General features: G+C 36.5%; 1 protein-coding gene across 1 annotated transcript; it reads left to right on the top strand.

The window, feature by feature from the left end:
* The first annotated feature begins 67 nt into the window (after nucleotides 1-67).
* On the top strand, nucleotides 68-11981 carry LOC121890409. The gene is made up of 9 exons (XM_042402638.1): nucleotides 68-379; nucleotides 4301-4360; nucleotides 6547-6672; nucleotides 6835-6909; nucleotides 7845-7940; nucleotides 8865-8965; nucleotides 10196-10301; nucleotides 10496-10579; nucleotides 11086-11981. Exons 1-9 carry the CDS (start codon nucleotides 158-160, stop codon nucleotides 11206-11208), a joined length of 993 nt encoding a protein of 330 aa, XP_042258572.1. The 5' UTR covers nucleotides 68-157; the 3' UTR covers nucleotides 11209-11981.
* Nucleotides 11982-22965: the final 10984 nt, after the last annotated feature.

Raw genomic sequence — 22965 nt, 5'->3', positions numbered from 1 at the left:
TCCTTTCATTCTCTCCTCTCGTTTCCTTCCTTCCTCTTGTCTCTTTTCCTCTCTTCTCTTGTTTCCTCCTTTCCTTTCCACTCTTGCTTCCTTCTTCTCTCCTCTCCTCTCCTCTTCTCTCCTCTCCTCTCCTACAGCTGATCTTCCAAACTTGGTCATGTTCTTCGTTCTGCAGCCAAACACTCTGAGCTTTAAACAACATCCATCACACACACTCACACTCACACTCACACACACACACACACACACACACACACACACAGTCGGCTCTGGTCTTTACTCTGTTTCTATTTTAGCTCGACTCTCTCGGGCGGCGGTCATGGCTCGCTGCAGGAGTTACTTGCGAGGACTCGACATCTGTGTCACTGTGCTGCTACTGGTAAGCTAACCGCTAATTGCTAACTGCTAGCAGCATGTTTGTGTTGGGCTGTGATGGATGTGATGATGAGCAGCTGGAAACTTCAGCGGCAGAGGCGTTAGATTGATCACTGAGGAAAATAACAATAAGGAAAATAAAATGTAATAATTCCTTAAAATACACCAGATTTTTTTTTGTCTTTTAAATTGTATTAAGTTTTATTCAACACCGTCTTTACTTTCCATCGTTGGAGATTTATAGTTTGGACAAAATAAATGTAATGTGTAAATAAGCCAAATAACCAGAATGTGAGGATCTGAATGAAGCTCAATGATGCTTCTCTTTACATGAATATTAACACATTTGTTGATCATTTTAGAAAAAACTTTGATTAACAACTGAAAATATATTCAATACTTTCATAAACTGAGTTTCAAAGTTTATTCTTGACTTTGCTGTACAAATTAAAAAGTATAAAAAGTATAAATAAAAAGTATATAAAGTATAATATAAAAGTATAAAAAGTATAAATAAAAAGTATATAAAGTATAATAAAAAAGTATAAAAAGTATAAATACAATAATACAAAAAAATACATAAATGCAAAAAATACCAGTATATTTATATCTATATTTATATATGTATATGTATAATCAAATTGAACTTTTTTTATTTGCTGTTTTGTGAAACTAAGACTTTGACAACAGCAGTTGAGAAAATAATCTTACCACAAAGTCCATTCAGTAGATGTTCTGGAGCTTTCACTCATACCACATGATCATCATCAGATGTTTGTCCAACTGTTGTTGCAGATGTTCAAATCTCCATTTTTTTTTGGGAGCACTTTTAAGACTTCTTGTCCATGTTGGCTTCATACGGTAAATTTATACTTAATTAATTAATCTGTAATGATTTTATTTATTAATCAATTATAATTAACAATTGAAAATGTTTATAATTATATATTATATTTCTGGTAGCAAACTCCAGGCTTCATTACTTCTATCTAATGTTTTGTGTATATTTGAGCAACTGGTATTTTAATATTCAATGTACTTATTTATATGTATTTTTTACTTCACTATATAATAATAATCTTTATTTAAGGAGCGATTTTCAAAATCTGCTTTAAAAAGTGCTTCACAAAGGCAGCAAAATAAAACAGACAAATCATAAAATGATTAGGTTTTAAAAAACAGATAAAACCAGTTCAATATAAAATAAAACAAAGAGACAATTTAAAAGAAATAAAAACAGAAATAAAAGAAAGTTCAAAGAAAATACAAACTCTAGTGAATCACAAAAGGATCTCAGATAAAAGTATGTTTTAAGAAGAGGCTTAAAAGAGTTCTTGTAGATAGTTACAACATTGCAAAGTAATTAGTTACATACAAAACAAATTACATCATCAACTGAGACAATATGATGCACTGTTATAGATTAATATACTCGACAGAATGTGAGACATGGGACCCGTTCACCAGCTACAACATGAAGATACATCAGTGACAATTACATAGAGCCCGCGTGATAAATTGGGAAATAAGCTTATCACAGATATATCGATGTCAGCACATGAACAAAAATTTGCATCACAGAGATACAAAAGATTTATTGGATGTCATTTAGAAACCACCATATAGAGTTTATACTGAAAGTGTAATATTCAGTGTGTAATGTGTTGGTCGTGGCTCATAGTGATGAACTTACAGAGAATTATCAGTGACTCTGCAGCTTCTCTCGGCTTTACGGAGCTTTATAGTGAGTTTTAGCTTTCAGTGCTCTCATAGTGTCGCTTTCAGAGTAAAAGCTCTAAAAAGCCGCTGTACACTACCTGCTCAGCACCAAACAGCAAACAGACACAGTTAGCTGTAGACTAGCTGGTGAACATTGTGAAGCATTTAGCAGCTAAGAGCCAGATATTTCCCTCAGGAGTTGGTAGAGACCAAAAACAGAGCTAAAAGAGAGTGAATATTGGACTCACATTCAACAGTTGGACAGAAACACGACTCCAAATGAATGATGATGTTGCTCCGTAACTTCTGGATGTGGAAATAAGCAACTGTTTGCTAACAAGTTCAACACATTGTATCAGTTCCCCTTCAGCTCTCTTTCAGCCAATGGGATGGCGTATAAATAGCACGCCACTTTTAAGGACATTTCGTGTGTCATTTAACACCATTGGTTAGGTTTAGGCACAAAATCCACTTGGTTGGGGATAGGGAAAGATCATGGTTTGAGTTAAAATGCTCAGTAAAATGCGGTAAAAATGTAAAAATTGGCTCCTGCTACTTTTGTAACTTTTTGCCATTTTGCTGTGTAACCATCTAGCCCTCCACCCACACCAAAAGCAAAAAAAAACACATAGTGATAACTTAATAAACTGGCGAGTTATTCATACACCATTTGGTGAGACCAGGCTGCTTTTAGCATCTTTCAGCTCATTGTTTTGCTTTTATAGCTCACAACTTTACTGTTTGCTAACATGTTAGCTTTATTAAGTCATGTTTGTGTTGACAGCTCAGGTTTGCTGCCTCCAAGTTACCAAAATAATCTATTAATACTACTTCAACAAATCCTCATCAAAAATATTTGTTTCTGTTAGTGTTTTTGTGAAATAAAAAGTGAATAAAATATTATTAAGTAATATGTGTTTAGTTGTGATTAGTCTGCATAATATTTTGTTTTATCTTCCTCCCTTCAATCCTTTCTTTGTTTCTTCCTCTCTGTTTTCTCTCTTCCTCGTCTCCTTTCTTCCTCATCCATCTCCTGGTTTCTTGCCTTTAGCAAAAGAGTATCAAGTGCAAAAATTCACTTTATCTAATGAAATGATAATGATCAATGTTATTACAATAAGCTTGAAAACAGCGTTTCATTTGTAATATTGCCAGTTTTAGTTCTGCACAAACTCTTAAATGCTACATTATGGTGTTTTCCTGTTTTGGCTTCTGTGTTGTTGTTGTTGTTGTTGTTGTTGTTGTTGTTGTTGTTGTTGTTGTTTGCACTACATCAGCTGATTACAGTAATTAGTAAGCTGTAGTTGAACTCAACCCAAATAAGTTACAAATACTGTCAGTGTTGGATTAAATCAGTATTTTTTCTTAACACTGTCAATTAATCAATCAATCAATCAATCAGTCAAACTTTATTTGTAGAGTTCCTTTCATACAGGTTAGTGCGATTGAAAGTCAATAATAAAATGGAACAAATGTAAACATTAAAACAATTTGAGACTCATGCACATGAGAAATATAAAATCAATCAAATTGATTAACATAATAATAATAATTAATAATAAATAATAATATTTATTATGACTATTTCAAAAACAAAAAAACTGACAAATAAACTCTGACTTTGAATTGCATTGTTGTTGAAAGATGTTATAATAGAAACAATAATAATAATAATAATAATAATAATAATAATAATCATCATCATCATCATCATCATCATCATCATTGTAACAACCACAACAATATCACTAATAATAATAATAAGAAGAAGAAGAAGAAGAAGAAGAAGAAGAAGAAGAAGAAGAAGAAGAAGGAAAAGGAAAAGAAAATAAATAATAAGAAGATAATCATACCAAAACTAAAAAATCTAATCAGTATTTTATTTGCTGTTGCATCAAACTATAAACACTGATGATCCTCAGATGAAGCTGCAGGAAAATGTTTCATCATGAGAAACTTTGTTGAAGCTGCTTCTACTGGAAACTTTAAACTGCAGCCAGAGTTTCTCAAAGTGGAGGTTTGTGATTCCGAGCCGTCAGAGTTCCCAGCTGATGGGAGTCTGATGAGCGTCCCTCTGGGGAGGTGCAGTAGTTTGAGAGGAATGTCGCTGCTGTTACAGACTTCCTCCTACGCAGGCTCAAACCCAACAAACAGCACTTTGATCCAACTCCTGTCCTAATGTTTCCACTCATCATCATCTCTGCAGGTGTCTGGTGTGGTCATGATCGGCGTCGGCTTTTCCACCATCCATAGCAGCATACCAGAGGTAACTCTGACGTCACCACACAGAAGACTAAACGTCCATTTAAAACTTTTCACCAGAGCAGATGTGACTACATTACTTTAAATTTAGAAAAATGTGAATACACAAGTGATTAACCCTTTCATGCATGGTGTCCACTACAGTGGACAGATATTTGGAAGCCATCTTGAACCATTTAAGTTGTAGTACCATGTCCCAACTATCAGGTGGTGAACCCCCAAAGTGTTGTCTACAATTCCATCTGAATATCATTTTTGACTCTCTCTGTGATTTTGAGATATTGAATCATAAATTCAACATGGCGGAGAGTGGAGAAAAGGGACCAAGTAGCTCAGGAATATCTGTTAAATACTTTTATTTTCAGAGAAAAAAACAGGTAAAAAGTATATTTTTCAACGAAATAAGATGTTTGAAATACTTTTATCAAGTTTTTAATAATATTTTTCCTGTACATTATTTTCTGTGACTGAAAATACATCTGTCCGCTCCAGTGGACGTCATGCAACAAAGGGTACATTCTGTCAATTGGGCCTAGGTCTTGTTTTTCAAATATCCTCTCTATTGTTGTTGTTATCCAATGTTCCTATGTGTATTCATACCATTTGCTCTTAGTAATAAAATAATATATATATATAAACATGTATATATATATATATTGACTATATTGATTTCCATAAATCACTTTTTACTCCGTTGATGCATGGTGTCCACTACAGTCGACACATTTCAAAATTCAATATATTAAAAAAAAAAGTTACTGACATGATTTTTCACTTGTTTAAGAGTAAAACTAAACAATAAAAAAAAATGTTACTCTGTGATTTAATAATTCATGCATGATAGGCTTAAATATATATCAATAAGAAAATAATTAAATAAATAAATGTAAAATTATAAATTAATTAACACTGATTAATGAACTCTAAATTACGACTGTATTATTTAATTATTTAAATTATCATTAAATTACTGTAAATCTCTCATTAAATTAAGTAAAACTGACAACAAATGAAAACAGAATAAGCAATGAAATGTGTATTCAAAGACATAAATCATTTTTTTTTTTTTTTTTGCAACTGTAAATATGGCGGTACTTTTAAATATAAAATTTTTACAATTTCATTAATCAAGAGCAGCGTGTTCCTGCCACCAGGACAAAAAAATATTTGCTTAGTTTCTCCTTATTAGGAGAAAACTTTCATTACCCACAACTGGATATAATGAGAACATTTTCTCATTTTTCTCATAACTTGAAAAACAACTTGTTATATTATGCAAGTTATCTATAGCTCAATGCTGCTCTTAATGTGCTCAAGAGCTCCTGATGAAATGATGATATTAACAGCAGACAGGATGAAGAAGAGGAGCCTTTATCATCATATTTTTAGTTATTTTAACTGCTTTTCACTTTAACTTCACTTTAATTTTGTGCTCTGACTGTCAGTGAGGATGTTCAACATAACAACACAGGATCTGACAACTAATGAACATTCACAGATGTTTATTTTGGCTCACTAGCTGTGTAGAAAGAGAGGAGGAGGCAAATAAAGCTTGATAAAGCTCACAAATAGTGCCAAGTTAACTAGCAAGATGATAAAGTAAATAAATCTGGAGAGACTCAGCAGCAAATTGAAGTTTAACAGACTTACACAGAGTTGAACAGGTTGAGACTACCCAGCTGGATGGGTGGTGAAGGTGTACAGGTGACGGTATCCTCCAAAAATGGCCGACTTGCTGATGATGTCACATTCCCATCCCCTATACGCCCTGACAGTTAATGTCCAGAGGGTGGATTTAATGGCAGTTCAGATACATTTCAAGCGTTTTGTTTCACACCAATCAGAGGTAGACGGGGTTGTTATTAAGGATATTGTTCACTCTTTCATAATGAGGAAATGCATTTTCTCATTACAAAGAGAAAAATTTCTCATTATACAAAAAAATACATAAAATATTTTCTCAGTTACTCGATATAACAAAAAAATGTTCTCATTTAAATATTTTTTCCTCAAAATCCTTTTCATACACAACTCTTTTTACTTCAAAAAGACAAATTGAAAGTGTGCAGCCAACATTAGTGAAGTTTAAAGTGTTAAACTAAATATACATGTTTTAATATGTGAGAGGAGTGTTCAAGCTACAGTTATGTGTGAAGTATTTGATCATTTCTCTCTCTGTTTCTCTCTCAGCTGTTCGACCAGCTGTCCAGCAGCGATGGTTTACTGGTCCTGCAGGTGTTTGGCCCGCTCACCGTGCTTTTGTCTGTTCTGGGCGTCTGCGCTGCTTCTTTGGACCTCAAACCTCTTCTGCTGGTGGTGAGACACACACACACACACACACACACACACACACACACACTCAGTTGCACAAGCCGTCCCCAATCAACTGGTCTTAAGTCTGGTGTGTCCCTGAAAGTGACTTAAATTACACCCACACACACACAAACACACATACTAACCTGTGATTGTCCTCTCCAGTTTTCTGCTCTGATATTCGTGGAGTTTGTGGCTCTGATGGTTGTTGCCTCACCGCTGGTTCAGGTTCAAGCTCAGGTGAATCTACCTGTCTGTCTCTCTCTACCCATCTGTGTGTCTGTCACTGCTGCCACGTCGCCCCCTAGAGGCTGCAATTATGAAAGTTTTAGATAGGACAAATATTCCTAGAGTGCAGTTTCTCACCCGTTTCTTGCTTGTGACCTTATTTGTAGCTGCAGAAGTGTAATTGTAAGGCTGTTTAAAAGGCAGCATCAATGAAAAAAACACCTGCACACTGACTCTGAGCCACAAAATGTATTCAAATAGACAACATGTTGATCCAAGTTGGATCCTTGTCAGGTCAAAATGTATAAAAATGGTTGGCACACCCATATTTGTAGCTGCCAAAAACCTCATGGCCCCAACAAATAGCATAAAAGGAGCCCTTTATGGCCTATATATAAATAATGACATGCCTGTATTTTGCCTATTTACTTCTAAACAGATAATATTGGGGGCCTTGCAAAAATCAGAATGAATAAAAAGAAAAGCAATGGCCAAAACTGATGCAACAGAGTCTGACATATCCTGACTTATAAGTCCCTTATACAGGTCAAGGTCCAAGAATGCCCATAATGCAATTCAACCGTGTCTTTCATAAAACCCTCCCTCCCTGGTAAACATCCAGGTCTTTTAGATTATGTAAAAGCCCCAAGTTTGATTTTTAACTGAAGAGTTTCTGTTTATTTTTGATATAGAATAGTGACCATCTGTAAAAGAAATGTCAACTTTTTAACATTTTGGGATCTTTAAGCAAACACAAACAAACAAAATGAGCAATTTATAAATTTCAGTACAGTATTGTTTTTTCATGTGGATACAGGAAACACATCACATATTAAATTCAATGATTAGAAATGACTTGTTCATAAAAAGAATAGTTTTTTGCTCTTTAGACTAACTCCTATTACTGTCTCCATCACTCTTCTACTGTTTGGTACTCTGTTCTGCAGATGGACAGCGAAGTGGAGGAGGTGTTTCTCAACAACACTCCTCTTCACAGAGCAGAACTTGGCATCCAGGAAGAACTAATAAAACTTCAGAACTCGGTAAGAGAGACGGAGAAATATAAAGATTTAAGCAGTAAAAACGAAACCGGATCTGATTTAATCCAGAAGGAAACATGTCTGTGTGTGAGAAGCCCTCCCACTTAGCTCTGTTAAATATTCATAAGATTTTTCTTTGCATTTTTAATATTCTCTATGAGGTCTTACATCATGTTATTCTCAGCTGCTCGATGTTAACCTGAACGATGAAATGCAAGTTCAATTCATGAAAACGATGCACCAAATGCATTTTACAGACAAACACATAAGCAACTAGTTGAGAATCACAAAATATCAGGGAAGTTGTGTCACAAGGAGTTTTCTTCCAGTTTGTTGGACTAAACATTTTACCCATCACTCACATCAAAAGCACATTTGAAGGGGATCTTTGAATATCCAGTATGAACAGGAGGAATGATTACAGCGAGGAAAACCTCTTTCACTGTTCATTTGGACACCTGACTGCTGTTTTAAGACAAACTTTAAAAATTGTGAGCCTTTCCTTTAAGTTTTGCCAACTCATAATTATCTGAGATATCTGAGATTCACATTTCATATGGTAAAAACTTGTAATTGTTGTAAGATATTTAATTTGATCCTCCCATAGTGTATTTATTAATATCTTAAATTTGAATTTTGACAGTCAAAATTGTTATTAGAGGTATCTTACTGTTCTGGCAGTTCATGAATGAATTGTAGATATCTGTCAAATAAGATGATTTAACACGTCTTCTTAGGATTTCTTATTAATGCAACAATGATTGAAATTTGCTGTTTTGTGGTGGACAAAACAAATATTAACTTTTGTTTTTTCTACAGAGAAGTTGTTTTCCTGTTCACTCCAATATAGTTTTCTGTCAGCCAGCATCTAGTGGCGATCAGAGGAACTGCAGCTTATGTCTGTGTTTTTGTCAATTTGTTTCTCAGGATTCTTGTTGTGGTTTGAGGAGTTTTGATGACTGGGAGACTCATCTTCCTCCCTCCTGCATCTGCACGCCTCCCTCATCCCACCCGTCCACCCTGCTGAGGTAAGACAGAAAAACACAAAAACATCATGTCCCTGTTAGATGTTGATATTTCTGGTTTATTTTGTGGTGAATGTTCAATCACTGCTCCGTTGGTTTCAATTGTAACTGGAAACGTTTCAGAAGCCAAAAGTCTGTTCTCCAGCAACCACGTTTACAATATAGTGTAGTGTAGTTTAGAGTAGAGTTGTGCTGTCATTTCTGATGTTTTACAAGCGTAAACACACTTTTACAGCTCATTTAGATGAGATAACAGATGCTTTCAATTTTCTCTGTGATCGTCAATAAGGCTTATTAACCTGTGTTTTTGTTTGTCTGATGATGTTGTGATCTAAACATAATGATTATATCTGCAGCTCAGCAGCCTGGTAATGACTGCTGGTTAACATGGTACTCATGAGCCACAATCAGATTTCATACTTCTGTTGTCTGACAACAGAAACAGAAAAAAAAATGTGAATGAGAAACATATTTATGATCACACAGAACAGAAAGAGTTCATTTTACGTCAATTGTCAATAAATACAGGCATTTACATATGTTTCACCTTTCTCAGAAAAGGGATCTGAGAATGCTGATCTGAGACTCTAGAGGAACCAGATTTCTTGAAGACTTTTTAAATTTCTCAAAAATCTTTTTTAGTTTCTAGACAAATTTCTAGATTTCAAAAAGAGCTTTTGAATTTCTTAAAGAATTTATGAATTTCTATAAAAGTTTGAGTTTCTCTTAAAGCTTTTGAACCTCCAGAAGAATTTATGGATTTAAAGAAGATTTTTTTATTTTCTCAAAAAGCTTTCAAGGCTCTTGAGAAAATTCTAGATTTCTACAAAGCTTTTGAGTTTTTGGGAGAGCTTTTTATTTTCTAAAATTTCTGGATTTCTAGAAGAGTTTTTAAGTTTCTTAAAAATGGCTTTTGACCTTTTAAAGAATTAATTTCTAGAAGAGTTTCTCTTAAAGCTTTTAAAACACTAGAAAAGACGACGTGTTTCTAAAACAGTTTGCTTCTGGAAGAGCTTTTGATCTTTTGAAGAATATCTGGATTTGGAGAAGATTTTTTGATTTTCTCAAAGAGATTTTGAGGCTCTAGAAGAATGTCTGGATTTTCTTGAAACATTTTTTAGCTTCTCAAAGAGGCATTCTGGATTTATAGAGGAGTTGATCAAATTCCCAAAGAGCTTTTGAGCTTCTGAATAGGTTTGACTTATAAATACACTCCTTCTCTTTGTCTTACAGCTCTCAGGCCGGTAACTCCAGCTCACAGGAGCCCTGTGTTTTGGTGGATAATGACCTTTCACCTCTGACCCCACAAAACACAAATAAAGTGTGGGTTCACTCCAAGGTAATTACACTATCACATTCCTTTCATTCTTTGTTTTATTTTTTCATCTTTCCTTGTTTCCTTTCTACTTTCAATAGATGTCTTAACACTCCTCTCTCTACAAGAGGACAGGTCACTTAATGTCCATCTATTGTGGTAAGAAACATTGTTTTTCTTAATGTTGAATGTTGACCTTTGACCTCTGTGTCTTGCAGCCATGTGGTCCCATCCTGAAGAGCTACCTGAGCTTCCCCATCAAACTCAGGATAGGAATTATTTCAGCCTTCGCCACCATTGCGGTACACTAATATTCACTATTCTCAGTTGAACTCTAGTTACCTTCTCTTTGTTTAATTAATAATCTTCTTTTTTTTGAAGTTGAGAAATATTTTGTCTTCACACTGCAGATTTTATTAATTAAAAAACAAAAATATCATATTTATTTCTTCAGTTCTTCAATATTTTCTAGTTTACAAGTTTGTAGAAAAGTTTATTATGAGTTTCCAGAAGTATCTGAGTTTATGATGAAGTATAATATAAGATAAGAACAGAGAGAAGTTTGCATGTTTTACAATGAATTTCTAGAGTAGTTTATAAATGTCTGAAAGCATTATCAGTTTCTTGAAAAGAACATGAGTTTCCAGAATTATTAAAAGTTTCAAGAGGAGTTCTGAGTTTTTGGAATAGTTAATTAGATTCAAAACAAGTTTCAGATGTTCTTGAAGACTTGAGTTTGTAGAAGTTGCCTTGATTAGAGAATGTGTTGCAAATTTTCTGATTTGACTTTTTAATTCAATAATTAAAGATGGCGGCCATAGCTCTGTCCCTGGCGTTGGGTCTGGAGGAATACTGGAAGACACCTCCAGTAGAAACAACAGTCGACGACTTCAACAGAGTGAAATACCAACCCAAACCCTCCATGACCTGACCTCTGACCTCTGACCCCTCACCCAAAACCTAGGCATCAGTACGCACTGCATCAGGATGCTGCCTTGGGCAAGGTGATTAATAAAAGAATCATCCGTTCTTTCGGGAATTTCAAAACAGCATATTTATTTTTGATAAAACAGTGACTTAAATCTGTGACTGGGCTGTAATTATTTTATGTAATTATTGGAAATTTTTTTAATTTTTGAAGGTTATGCCAACTTGCAAAACATGCAAACCTCCTGCAGAGCACCTCCTGACTTTTGGGCTTCTGTCATAATAACAGCCTCACAGTCACAGTCGACAGGAAGTGTAGAAGATAATGAGGCCGCTTTAGGGAGGTTCTCACGATGATGTTATTCCGACAGTGTTTTTTGTTGTTTTTTTGTTGGGGAGGAGGGTATCTGTGTTTTGAGATGTTGCTGTGGAGTTGAGTCATTGACCCTTTGAGGCTCCAAACAGTCGCCTGCCTTTCCTGTCATCGGCTTTATAATGATATTTAAACTGGGTAGGGGTCCAAAAACATGCCTGAAATGCTGGTGTTCTTCTCACTGACTTTGCAGAGCTGTTATCCAATCACAATGCTTGTTTTATTTTTGATTTTTGAAAGCCAGTGACTCTAGACTCCTCTCAGAGAGCTCATAACTTGCAACTCAGGACTGCTGAAAACTTTAATCTAAAAAAGGAGGGGTGGCTGATGGTTGGGATGAAATGTCTCTCGTCCTTGAAAAAAGTGCTTTATAAATAAAGTTTACTCTTGTTTACGCAAATGCATGCATCAGTGATGTTTGTGTGGTCTTTGTAGTTTCCATCTACAGCCACATGATGGCGGTAGTAATACAAATAACTGTGCAGCATGTCTGTGTGTGTAGGGGCTGTTAGTGGTTAAAATGTGGCCACAAGTTTGAGCCTCACAGCTTCATAAAATAAAGCTTTAAAGAAGGAGCTGCCAAAACTTACACAAAAGAAAACAAAATGTTATTTACATGACGATATGTGACATTAGAAGAAGTGGTTAAGGAGGCCCACAAATACTCACACCCTCGCATTTAGTTACTAAAACCTGTTACTCATGTCACAAAAAATCCAATTAGCTTTAATTAAGCACACATTGAGGTGTCTGGGAGTGCTGATAAACATGTTCAATCAAATTACAATGGAGGTTTTAACTGTATTAGGTTTTAATATTATCTGTTTGGTGTTTGTTTCCTTTTGAAGATTCCAAAGTCCCTTTAATATATGTAAGCATTAATCAATAAAATAAGTATCACAGTAATTTATTAGTAAATGTGTATAAATACAGATTCTGGGCTCCTTTGTCACTTATTTCAATCAGGAGAGACAAGTGAAGCAAAAAGAATTATTTATTGTACAGATGATATTGATATTGATTGATTGATCATTAAGTCTTGTCAAAAGTCTTTCGACTCTTCGACTCTACAAGGAGATTTTGTAATCGAGGGACATCAGTCCTGAGCAGCAGCAAGATAAATCCCCCCATGGAGTCCAGTCACTGGTTCTGGTGGGGGATGATGACTTCTGCTGAGACTGGTAAGGTTGATGATGACTTGATGAATCTGCGAAGACTTGGCGGTGATGGGGAAGTGGCGGGGCATTGTAACTGCGGCATGAAAGCACCGAGGCAGAGAGGGAGAATAACATCATTTAAAAAGACAGCTGCAAATGATAGGCTGACAATGAAGTTCTGTCACCGTGCTATTGGTTAGATGTGACCAGCTGATGTGAACAGATGACATCTCAATTGATGCCCCCGGGGCAATGACAGCCAGGAAGTTCTTTAGTGAGCATGTGTGAGGGATGAGAATGACAGATGGTTTGAGAAATAAAACCACAGACCTGAGCATGCAAAAGATAGTCTTCCTGACTGAACTTTTGCTAAAGCTCCATATAACATAATTGATCTAGACATGTACCCACACTCCCATATCAACTCTTGCCAAGACAACATCCTGATGAAGTGACCGGATACTTTTCGGCTATGTAAAACATTTTTAAACACCATGTTTCAGCTACAGCGAACATCCTCAATTCTCTCATTTGGCAGATTCTTTTGTCCAAAGATAGTTTACAATAAGTGCTCTCAACCTCCACAGGAAAAAGCTTAAGATGTTATTGGAAACTGTAAGGAGAAAGGAGAGGAGAAAAGTGGTTGCACTGCAGTGCTGAAATTATGCGGCACGCCCAATCTATTGTTTGTTCCATTTCCTTTTCTGTCTCTATCCAAGAATCAGAATCACCTTTACTGGCCAATTATGTCTATGCATACATGAAATTTTGATGATGGGGTACAAAATCCACAGTCCTCCTTCTGTGCAAAAATGAATAATATGAAGTGATGGAGGACAAAATCAGCGTCCAAATGAGTCAAATCAAGTAGATATCTTTCAACGTTACAGTCTTTTTAGTGCCAAAGTTCCTCTTTTAGTTACTATACTTCCACCGGAGCTCAACAGGGAAACACTGTCCGAGGAAACACAAAGAGGGAATTTGATGCTAAAAAGACTGTAAATGTGACTTGATATGACTAACTCAGACTGCTGAAGCCTCATATAAGCTTCACATCAACTTTTAACTGTGGATTTTGGCCTCCATCACTTACACTGAAAGCACATTTGAAGGATCTTTTAATAGCCAGTATGAACAGGAGGAATGATTACAGCGAGGAAAACCTCTTTCACTGTTCATATGGACACCTGACTGATGTTTTAAGACACATTTGAACAATTGTGAACCTATATTTATGTATATACTATATGTTCTTATATACATATTTATCAATAATATAATTAAGAACAATCAGCTTGTTCCACAATAACAATAATGAGGCCGTGTACACTGTGTGTGATATTAAAACTAATGTGCAGAATTTAATGAAATTTTACACACTTCTGTAAGGTCACCTTGTGTACATTATTCCCAAATTTGGTTGCAATCCAATTCAGTATTGAGGAGTTATTGCCCATTAAGTGCATTAGGCCACGCCTTTAAATGTTTGCTAACCAATTACAGACAAACTATAAGTGATATCCAAAATCAAATGAATAACTTTAGTTTGGGTGCTCTAAATATGGTATGCACCAAGTTTGGTGAAGATTAGATGAAATATGTGCCAACAGAAGCAAAACACATGTTTATCAAAAAATCCAAAATGGCGGAAACATTTTTTAGGCGCAAGTGGACGCGGCCTATATCAGCCTAATCAGCATCATCCAAGGAACATCCTGTCCAAATATTTTTTGATAGGACTTACCGTTCATGAGTTATTAGCCAAAACACAAAACATGTAATAACCGATCACATGGTGGCGCTGTTGGTAACATGTTTCAATATGTTAAGCATTTCCACATGGGACACCTGTACATCACATATGAACAGTTTAGCACTTTTAGTTTTTGAGATATTAGCTTTTAAACATTCCTCCCATGGACCTACCATTATAAATTTTAATATTTAAAAAAAAAAAAAAAAAATCACTGGAATATGCTAGAAAGCTGAAAATGAACGGTTGAATGGTAAATAAAGAATAAGATAACACACTAATAAAAATAAAACGTCTGTCTGGAGTTCTTTCTCATTGCACTTGTACCTGGTCAGCTATTTGAGAATTTGTATTCCAGCTCTGTTTCAGTCGCTGTCCTCTAACGCTTGATTGTCTTCTCTTGCATATAAGTTGCTTTGGATAAATGCCAAATGACTAAATATAAATGTGTTTTGCATGTTTTTGAACGGCAACACTCAGACACCCTCATATCATATTGTCAAATACCAACACATTGCGAGCAGTCACTAAGACTATGATAACAGTAACATGAGCAGCTGATCCCGGTGCTGTGTGGGAGAACTGATTTGATTAGCACCGCTGTGTAAATGGCAGTCGATGCTTTTTTTTTGAGACTGCTGTAGAGGAAATTCTCATTTTCCTCGAGCTTCAGTAGGCTCAAGGTGATGTTGACAGGAAATTAAAGTCAAAATAATGGAGTTGGAGCACTTTCTTCTTGCTGTAATGCCTAAGGTCGGAGGGTTTGACCATGGCTTGGATTTAGGAGGGAGCAGTTCTCAACTACAACAATGAGCCAGTGTAGTGAAAAGGGAGTGGTGTGGGGAAACATAGGGAGGTTGAACACTCTGGACCAGTTGCAGGCGTCTCGTAGCAGAAACCGGATAAGCATTTGGGCCACCTCCCCAAAGAGGAAGCTGCAAATTTTGTTTTCTGGCAAGTCTAAAATATCTTGCATATTAAAAAAAAGGTTGCAGGTGAGTATTGTAAGACTGTGTGCCTGCTCAGTCAAAATATCATATTCCACTACTTGGCTGTCATCTTCCACGTCTCTCCCTCACAACTTCCTGCTTTCACAGGGTTATCCAGTTCAAGATCTGGGCCTCATTTCCCAACAACAATTGATCTTAAAGAGCATTTCCTCAAACGCTCTTAAATTCCTATACGCATTTCCCAAAGCAGTTCTTCAAAGTGAGTGCACCCAGTTAAGAGCTTCTTAACGTCAGCTGTGTGCAGTGATGTAGATGATGCTGAATATGTAGCTGAGCTTTATCATGAAAATATACAAATGTTTTTTTTATTTGAAATCCAGCATTCAGTATGAGAATGAAGCTTATTGCGTCATCATGTCTGTATCGGACCTGCTGTATGTAAATGTGAGACAAACAACATATATACACATCATAAATAGAAAGAAAAGATGTTTGGATTTTACTTTCTAATTTAAACTTGTCACTTAACAAACATCAGTGTTCATGAAAAAAAAAGTATAGATTTAAAAATGTAGAAAACTTGAATAAAACATGTAGTTTTTGGTTCCTCCTGCAGGTTCTTAAAGGGAAACTTCTGTATTTTTTCCAATTATTTTGTTTCTAAGTGAGCAATGGGGAACCTTAAAGACATATTAGTCCATTCAGCTTGCCTCTATACACGACTGCTGTCACCCTTACTAGAGGGTCATTTTAAATATAGTTGATGAACTCAATGTAAACATGCAACCAAGTGCTTTTCCTTCTTGTATCCTGTAACAGGAAAAGAGTGCATGATTCTGGGCTTTTCCCGTATAACCACTGGAGTCACACCTCATTACGTGTCCTTGTGATAATGTATACATCAGCACGACGACCAGATCTTTGAAGACTAGAATGGCAGAACATTGTTTTTCTATAAGAAATGCAAACAAATACGGTCCATTTGCCCTTCATTATGCACATATGACACATCCACCAACCTCATACTGGTATACTGGTTTTGAGAGAGTTCAAATTTCCAGACGAGGAGGTAACTTAAAGGAAGCCCTCCTGAAACATGAAGCATATTGAATTAGAGACTCTCACATGAGTGGGAAGGAACAAGGGCTTTGATCTCAAGGTTTCTCTGTAAAATGTCCTGTGAAACTAATCCAACCTGCTGCAAAATCCCCAAAACAGATTTATTTATTTTTTATTATTATTCTTTATTTTAATTATTTTTAATTACATATATGTATATTTTTTTTAATTAATTGATTAAATAAGATTATTAAAATAAGATTAAGATTAAATAATTACTCTGAAAAAGATGTTTTTGTTGTTAGTAAGAACAAAAGGATTTTTGTGTAAGTTATAGGGAATTCTAAATGTTATGTGTGTAATGATGGACATCAATTATCAATTATGGATTGTATTTAAGCACTATGTCACTTTATGATATGTTTTGCGACTCTACCACCAGTAGGAACGAGGACTTGGATCTCAAGGTTTTCCTATAAAATGTCCTGTGAAACAAATCCAACCTACTGCCAAATCCCCAAAAATAGTTTTGTACATAGATCAATCTAAAGTTTTGATTTGGGCTTATGCAAAAAAAAAAAAATGTTTTAAAAGGATTTTGTGTAAGATTATAGATATTTTCTGCTTTTGACAGTCGAGGGAATGCTGAATGAGTGACCTGCTGTGTGTGATCAAGCACACACTCACGCACAACACAGCTGCGGACTATCATGAGCGTTGAGTTGTTGTCAAAATCAGCTAAATATTCAGCTATTGCAGGGTTGGAGAGAGGAGGAGTGCTGGGAGGAGTTTGTTGTGTTGGAGAACAGGAAGTGTAGCTTAGTTATAACACTAGTATACAATAGTAATAACAATCTGAGCCTGTCAGTGACAAAAACAAGCACTTTTAGTGGACATACATTGACGAGGCAGTACATCCACTAAATACTGGACCAATACTCAGTACTGGACCAATTTCAAAAAGTGTTGTTCCCATTAATCACAAAATGATGGTAAAATAGAGTCCAGGTTGAAAATACCAAAGTTTCCCTTTAAGAGCCTCTTGTGAGTGTTTAGGAGTCTCTTGTCAATCAACCGTCATTATTAAGAGTTTAAGTGTGATGGATGGCTGAGATGTTTACAACTCGTGGGTGTTCACGTTGCAGGACAACTCATGGATGTCGTATGATTACAGAGTTGGTCCAGCAAAGGTTAAAAATATCCAGTAAATGGCTGACGTGAGGTGAGGCGTCGCTATGTGCTTGACACCACTGAGATTTATCGGAGCTTTCCTTTTTGTAATTATAACTTGGATGTGTACATGAACGCTACTTAAAAGTCGGAATCTCGTAATTCCGATAAGACATGAATGCAGCATCACCACTGTAGCCTCATTGGTTTTTGGTTTGATTCACTGAACGTTAAAGCTGAGATGCTTAAGCTTACTTACACACAAATATACTGTATGTTACTACGCAGTCTTACATGATTATAGATATTTTTTTAACATATATTTATTATGGCTTGATTGTCATAAAACTGCTTTGAACAGACTGGACTTCAGCACCGTGCCAAACATTAATCATACCATCCAAGAAACAGAGGGAAACAGTGGAAATCCCAACACATCAGCAAGTTAAATGTTGCCAGTGTTTTTATGATATAGAAAAACAGGAGCTCAGCTTCATGTGTTTGTGGGTTCATTTGTCTCTGTCTGACTCAGCTCTATCACAGGATGCAGGCTTTCCTCTGGAGGCAGGACCGGTGATTGAAAATTTCATATCAAGGTTCAGCTTAAAATGTTAAGAAAATATCCTAAATGTCCTTAGGAGAGAGAATCACATCTAATCTTAATGGTTTGGATTTTTAGAAATGCATTTGTAAAACTAATAAAACTAGGAGCTTTAAAAATACTGTATTGATAATATGTATAATATTACTGTTGTATTTTGATAAATAATAAAATTATATCATTTTAAACACAAGGGAAAAAAGGAAAAATAAATAGAAGTAGTATTTATATTGTATTGGGTTTTGTTCATATTTATACTGCACTATACTGTACTTTAACTTTATCTTTTTTTTCCTTTTTTGCTTTTTAACAATGTTAACATTGCGAACTATGTGAATACTCATAAAGGGCTTGGCAAACTACATTTGAACTAAAATATGGAAGAGATATGGAGGGGGTGAAAGAAGAGAAAGAAGGAGGTTACATTAAAATTAGGAGTAGAAAATACAGAGAAATAAAAATAGTGAGTGTGAGATACAAAAACAAGTTTAATTTAGCTAGTATGCCGTTAGTATAGTACATTGCTAATAAATGCTAATTTGGTTTGGCTATAAGTTGCTAATAAATGCTAACCTGGCAGAGATTAGATGGTAACACGTGCTAACTGCTACTGTAGGTTTTATAGCCTCGCTAACAGCTCTGTGATGCTGTACTTTAGCACAGTGTTGGTTTGACTTATGCTAACTTGCTCACAATGACAATATTAACATGCTGATGTTTAAACTTTATTTGTATAAAGCCCCTATACCCTCCGTTTGTGTGTTCACATGGAAGTTCGCCATATTAAGGGCCATCCCAATCAAATTAGCAGAGTGTAAGTGGACTGTGAAACCCTTAAATAGCGAGTCTGCATTGGTGCAGGCTTACGTTCATCCTAACAGGATGTACACATGCAACAGGAAAATGGAGGAAACACCATACAAATGCAAGAGTTCCGTTTTTCTACTTTGTCAAGTATTTTAGATCAAGCACACGCATCTTTGTTTCCCTCTCACCAACTTTACAGTCTTAAACAAAATCTCAGAATGTGTCGTGTGAAAAGGTAAAACAAAAATGAGGAGAGTATCACTTTGTCCATAAGGTCGCTTGACTTGTAGCAAAGCCACAAATGCCTGTATGCATGCATAGCCTACATAAAAATAAATTAAAATATGTCAGATTTACCTCATTCTCATTGTTTTAGATGTTGTGTGTTCAACAGGGACAGTGGAAAAGACAAGGCAGCTCATAAGGCTGCAAATGGAAAATGAACATCTATTCACCAAACAGGCATGGGGGTAAGTAGTTGCCCTAGTCTTAATACATAATGAAGTTGATCTGTCACTCATGGTATCCCAGGGGGGTTATTTAAAAGGGCTAGATACTTACAAAGACAAACAATATTTTCCTCTCCTTACATTGTGTTGTACTATCGGTTCGTGATCAAAGAGATGGAAGCAGAAGGTGTCATAACCCACAAGCAGGCATTTAAAAGGTGGGAAAACCTCAAACACAAAGATTATTTTGTCTCTGGTCAAAGGTTAGTGTTATTGCTGCTGAGAGCTGATGCACTGCACATCAGTATCCACAGGACCTGAGAAAGTCTCTTACAGAGTCAGGAACAGACAATGGAGAAGTGACCCTAAGCACCGGGCCCTACTATAAAGACATGTATGAGACGCCGGAGCCAAGGCCAACAACATTTCCCTTTGTTCTAGTTGCCTCTTGCTTCAACAGTCCTGCACCTTCATGCTCCATCAGCCCTCCTAATTCCCCCTTTCTGATCGGCCCTTCCAGGCCAAGTGGACCATCCATATCTACAGCTAGCCCTTCACCCGACTCACCCCCTGCAACCAGCTGCCAAGAGAAGGAGGAACACACTTGAGGGAGTATTGGAGTTCCTCAAACAAGAGTTGGAAAAACAGGACAAGCGTCATGATGAACTGACTCAACAAACTTAGAGATTTATTAGTGCTTTTGAAAGAATGGTTGACAAAATCTGATTTGGCTTGAGTGTTATGTTCATTAATTATCTTTTAAATAAGGATTATGTTGGCAATTTCTCTTTTTTTCCTTTAGATGAACATTTGTTTCAGTTATGAAATGCATGTTTTTGGGAATATCCAGATAACTTAAGTTGTACACGACAAATAAAATGTTTTATGTGCTGAGATCTTGTTTCACAGATTAATCAGCATTAGTTGTCATAGTGGCAGCTTGGATATACCTATAAAATGAATATAAGCATGGATCAGTAGCCATCATTACTTTAAGAAATGGGTGTGAAGATTGTTTTTTTCCCCATCCCTATATCTTCATTGTACATTGAGCATATGATCAACAATGGGACATTCAGTTAAGTACAGATGAAGGACTTTATCGTCCCTAAATGGGGACTTCGTGTGGGACAGTGCCAAAAACAAAAAAGTAATAAAAATATGACTAGAAAGACAAAAGAAAAGAAACCCAGATAATCTAACAACATAAAAACAGCGGTCACAGGTAGTCATGCTCCTGCAGGTGCTGTGGAAAGAGGGCAGGTGCAGACAGGAAAGCAGCCATCCTGTCTCTGATGTGATTTCCAGTTGTTTCCTGTCCGCCTTGTGCGTCACGGTAAGGAACCTGGAGATCTCCAACAGGATTGATGTTGTCTTCTAGCTCCGTGATGTCAACGGTCTTGAGGCACAGATTGTATAAGAAGGCACAACAAGCAATGATATCTGGAGCAAAGGCTGGACTGACCTCCAGTGCCTTGATACATGTGGCCCTCCATCGTGCTTTCATCAACCCAAAATCACGTTCAACCACTGAGCGAACCCTTGAATGGTGATGATTGTACCTCTGGACCCGTCCTCGTAGAGGGAACTGGTAGGGTGTGATCATGGGGATGGGTTTTTACAGGCATGTATATCCCCCATCTGCCAAAAGGAAAAAGCCGGACGGTGGATATAGTGCCTGGCTAAAGATGGGGCTATTCCTCGGGACCCTTGCGTCACATATAGACCCTGAGTATCCCACTAATATGACAATCTGCCTGTTGTGTTACAGATGGCTTGCATTTGGATAGATGGAAACAACTTGTAGTTGATAAAGACAGCTTGATGCAGATTACCCGGTGGTTTGATGCAGATGTGACATCCATCAAGTGCACCAGCTGCACTGCTGAAAGACTGGACTTTGTGCAAGCTGGCAGAATCCTTGACTACTGTTTGGCAGTTAATCCCTTGTTGGCACTGAAATCATTGTGCTCAGCTTTGATCTCACCAGCTACTCTGTAGATTACCCGGTGCACAATGGACCGATGGCCTTCAAATGCACGAAACACCACTGAGAGGAAAAGCTCATGTGCTATGCTGTAGAGGAAATGAGGACTTCCAACTCCTGGTCCCAGCCAAGGTTCCTTGTGCCACAGACTGCCAGGTGAGACAAAAATCTCTCATTTAGCAAGCCTCTGGGTTATTGTACACAGAATAAGCACTGCTGGGTTCAGCTGCATGTACAGCATTGCGCCTCCCTGGGAAAAGACAGGACATATTTTTTCAATATCTTAATGTCATCAATTTCTGAATCCAAACAGCTAATATACACCAGAGTGGCTATTTGACTTTGTACATAACTTGAATAATAAATAAATAATTGCTACATATGTTTTCATTAGTATTGTGTTTGCTGTATTGATAATGTAGCCTACATCAGAGATGTGAATACAAATCATTGGGTAATGGCACTATCAACAATGGACACATTATATTTCTATATTATTGGTTTATCATCACTTCATCATTTCAAGTAGCCTCATAGCAAAAACCTGAATGATAGCAAAAACAGAACTGTGGAAATTCAGATCTATTGCAGTTGGGAGAGACATTAATTAGCCTGCGGTGGGTTGGGAGATACTTGTGGAATAGTAATGTTGTGCCTGCTTATTGCGGTTTGCGTGTAACTGACAGGAGTCACTACAATCACATTTAACCTTACCTAACCATATCTGTAAAAATCAGCGAAATTAACATTACCGTATTGACCCAAATATAAGACCCCTCCCTCTTTTCAAGACTCATTTTTGCAAAAAGATTTACAATCACTCTTATTGGCTTTTTACCCTCAAAGCTTTTATTGCACTGTTACTGAAGGTAACAGGCAGACTGGAGCCGCTTCATGAGACAGACAAATGAATCAGAGCTCAGAGGATCATATATGACATTAACATGTGCAGCATAAAATAATAATGTCAGACAAATACAATGAAGTAAGTAGCTGGAAAAGCTCCTCAGTGAAGCTTATGTTTGTTAAATTGACATAAGTGTTGTTTTAACCGTCCAGTTTATCTGCTGCTGCTTTACATCACAGTAATGTTAATGTTAGCTTGATAGTTTGATAGCTTGACTGCTGATGCGTTCCAACTGTGTGTTGTTTGTCCACAAGTAGTTCTGCCTCATGCTCTGAAAATATAAAAAGCTTCCTTTTAAAAATCTGACAGAGTGAAGGAATCAGGAAAGAGGAGACAGAAGTGAGGAAGAGTCGCAGGATGTAACTTAATGGTGTTGAAAGAAAAATGAGGAGAAGTGAAGGAAGAAGGAAGAAGGTGCAACTGATTCAAGATTTAAAGAAACAGTTTAAGGAGGAAAGAGAAACACATAGAAGCAGCCCAGATGTCAGGTGATGGAGAGACATGAACACATTCAAAGCAGGAGGCAGAACAAACTGCTAAGGTCTGAC

The sequence above is a fragment of the Thunnus maccoyii genome, chromosome 23 (assembly GCF_910596095.1).
Source record: "Thunnus maccoyii chromosome 23, fThuMac1.1, whole genome shotgun sequence".
NCBI classification, from domain to species: domain Eukaryota; kingdom Metazoa; phylum Chordata; class Actinopteri; order Scombriformes; family Scombridae; genus Thunnus; species Thunnus maccoyii.
The sequence above is the reverse complement of the archived record's forward strand: the minus strand, read 5'-3'. Positions and strand labels throughout refer to the sequence as shown.

Coding starts and splice junctions, on each gene's coding strand:
- LOC121890409 (XM_042402638.1), top strand. CDS start 158: ATGTTCTTCGTTCTGCAGCCAAACACTCTGAGCTTTAAACAACATCCA. Junction 380..4,300: donor GTGTCACTGTGCTGCTACTG/GTAAGCTAACCG, acceptor TCATCTCTGCAG/GTGTCTGGTGTGGTCATGAT. Junction 4,361..6,546: donor TCCATAGCAGCATACCAGAG/GTAACTCTGACG, acceptor TTTCTCTCTCAG/CTGTTCGACCAGCTGTCCAG.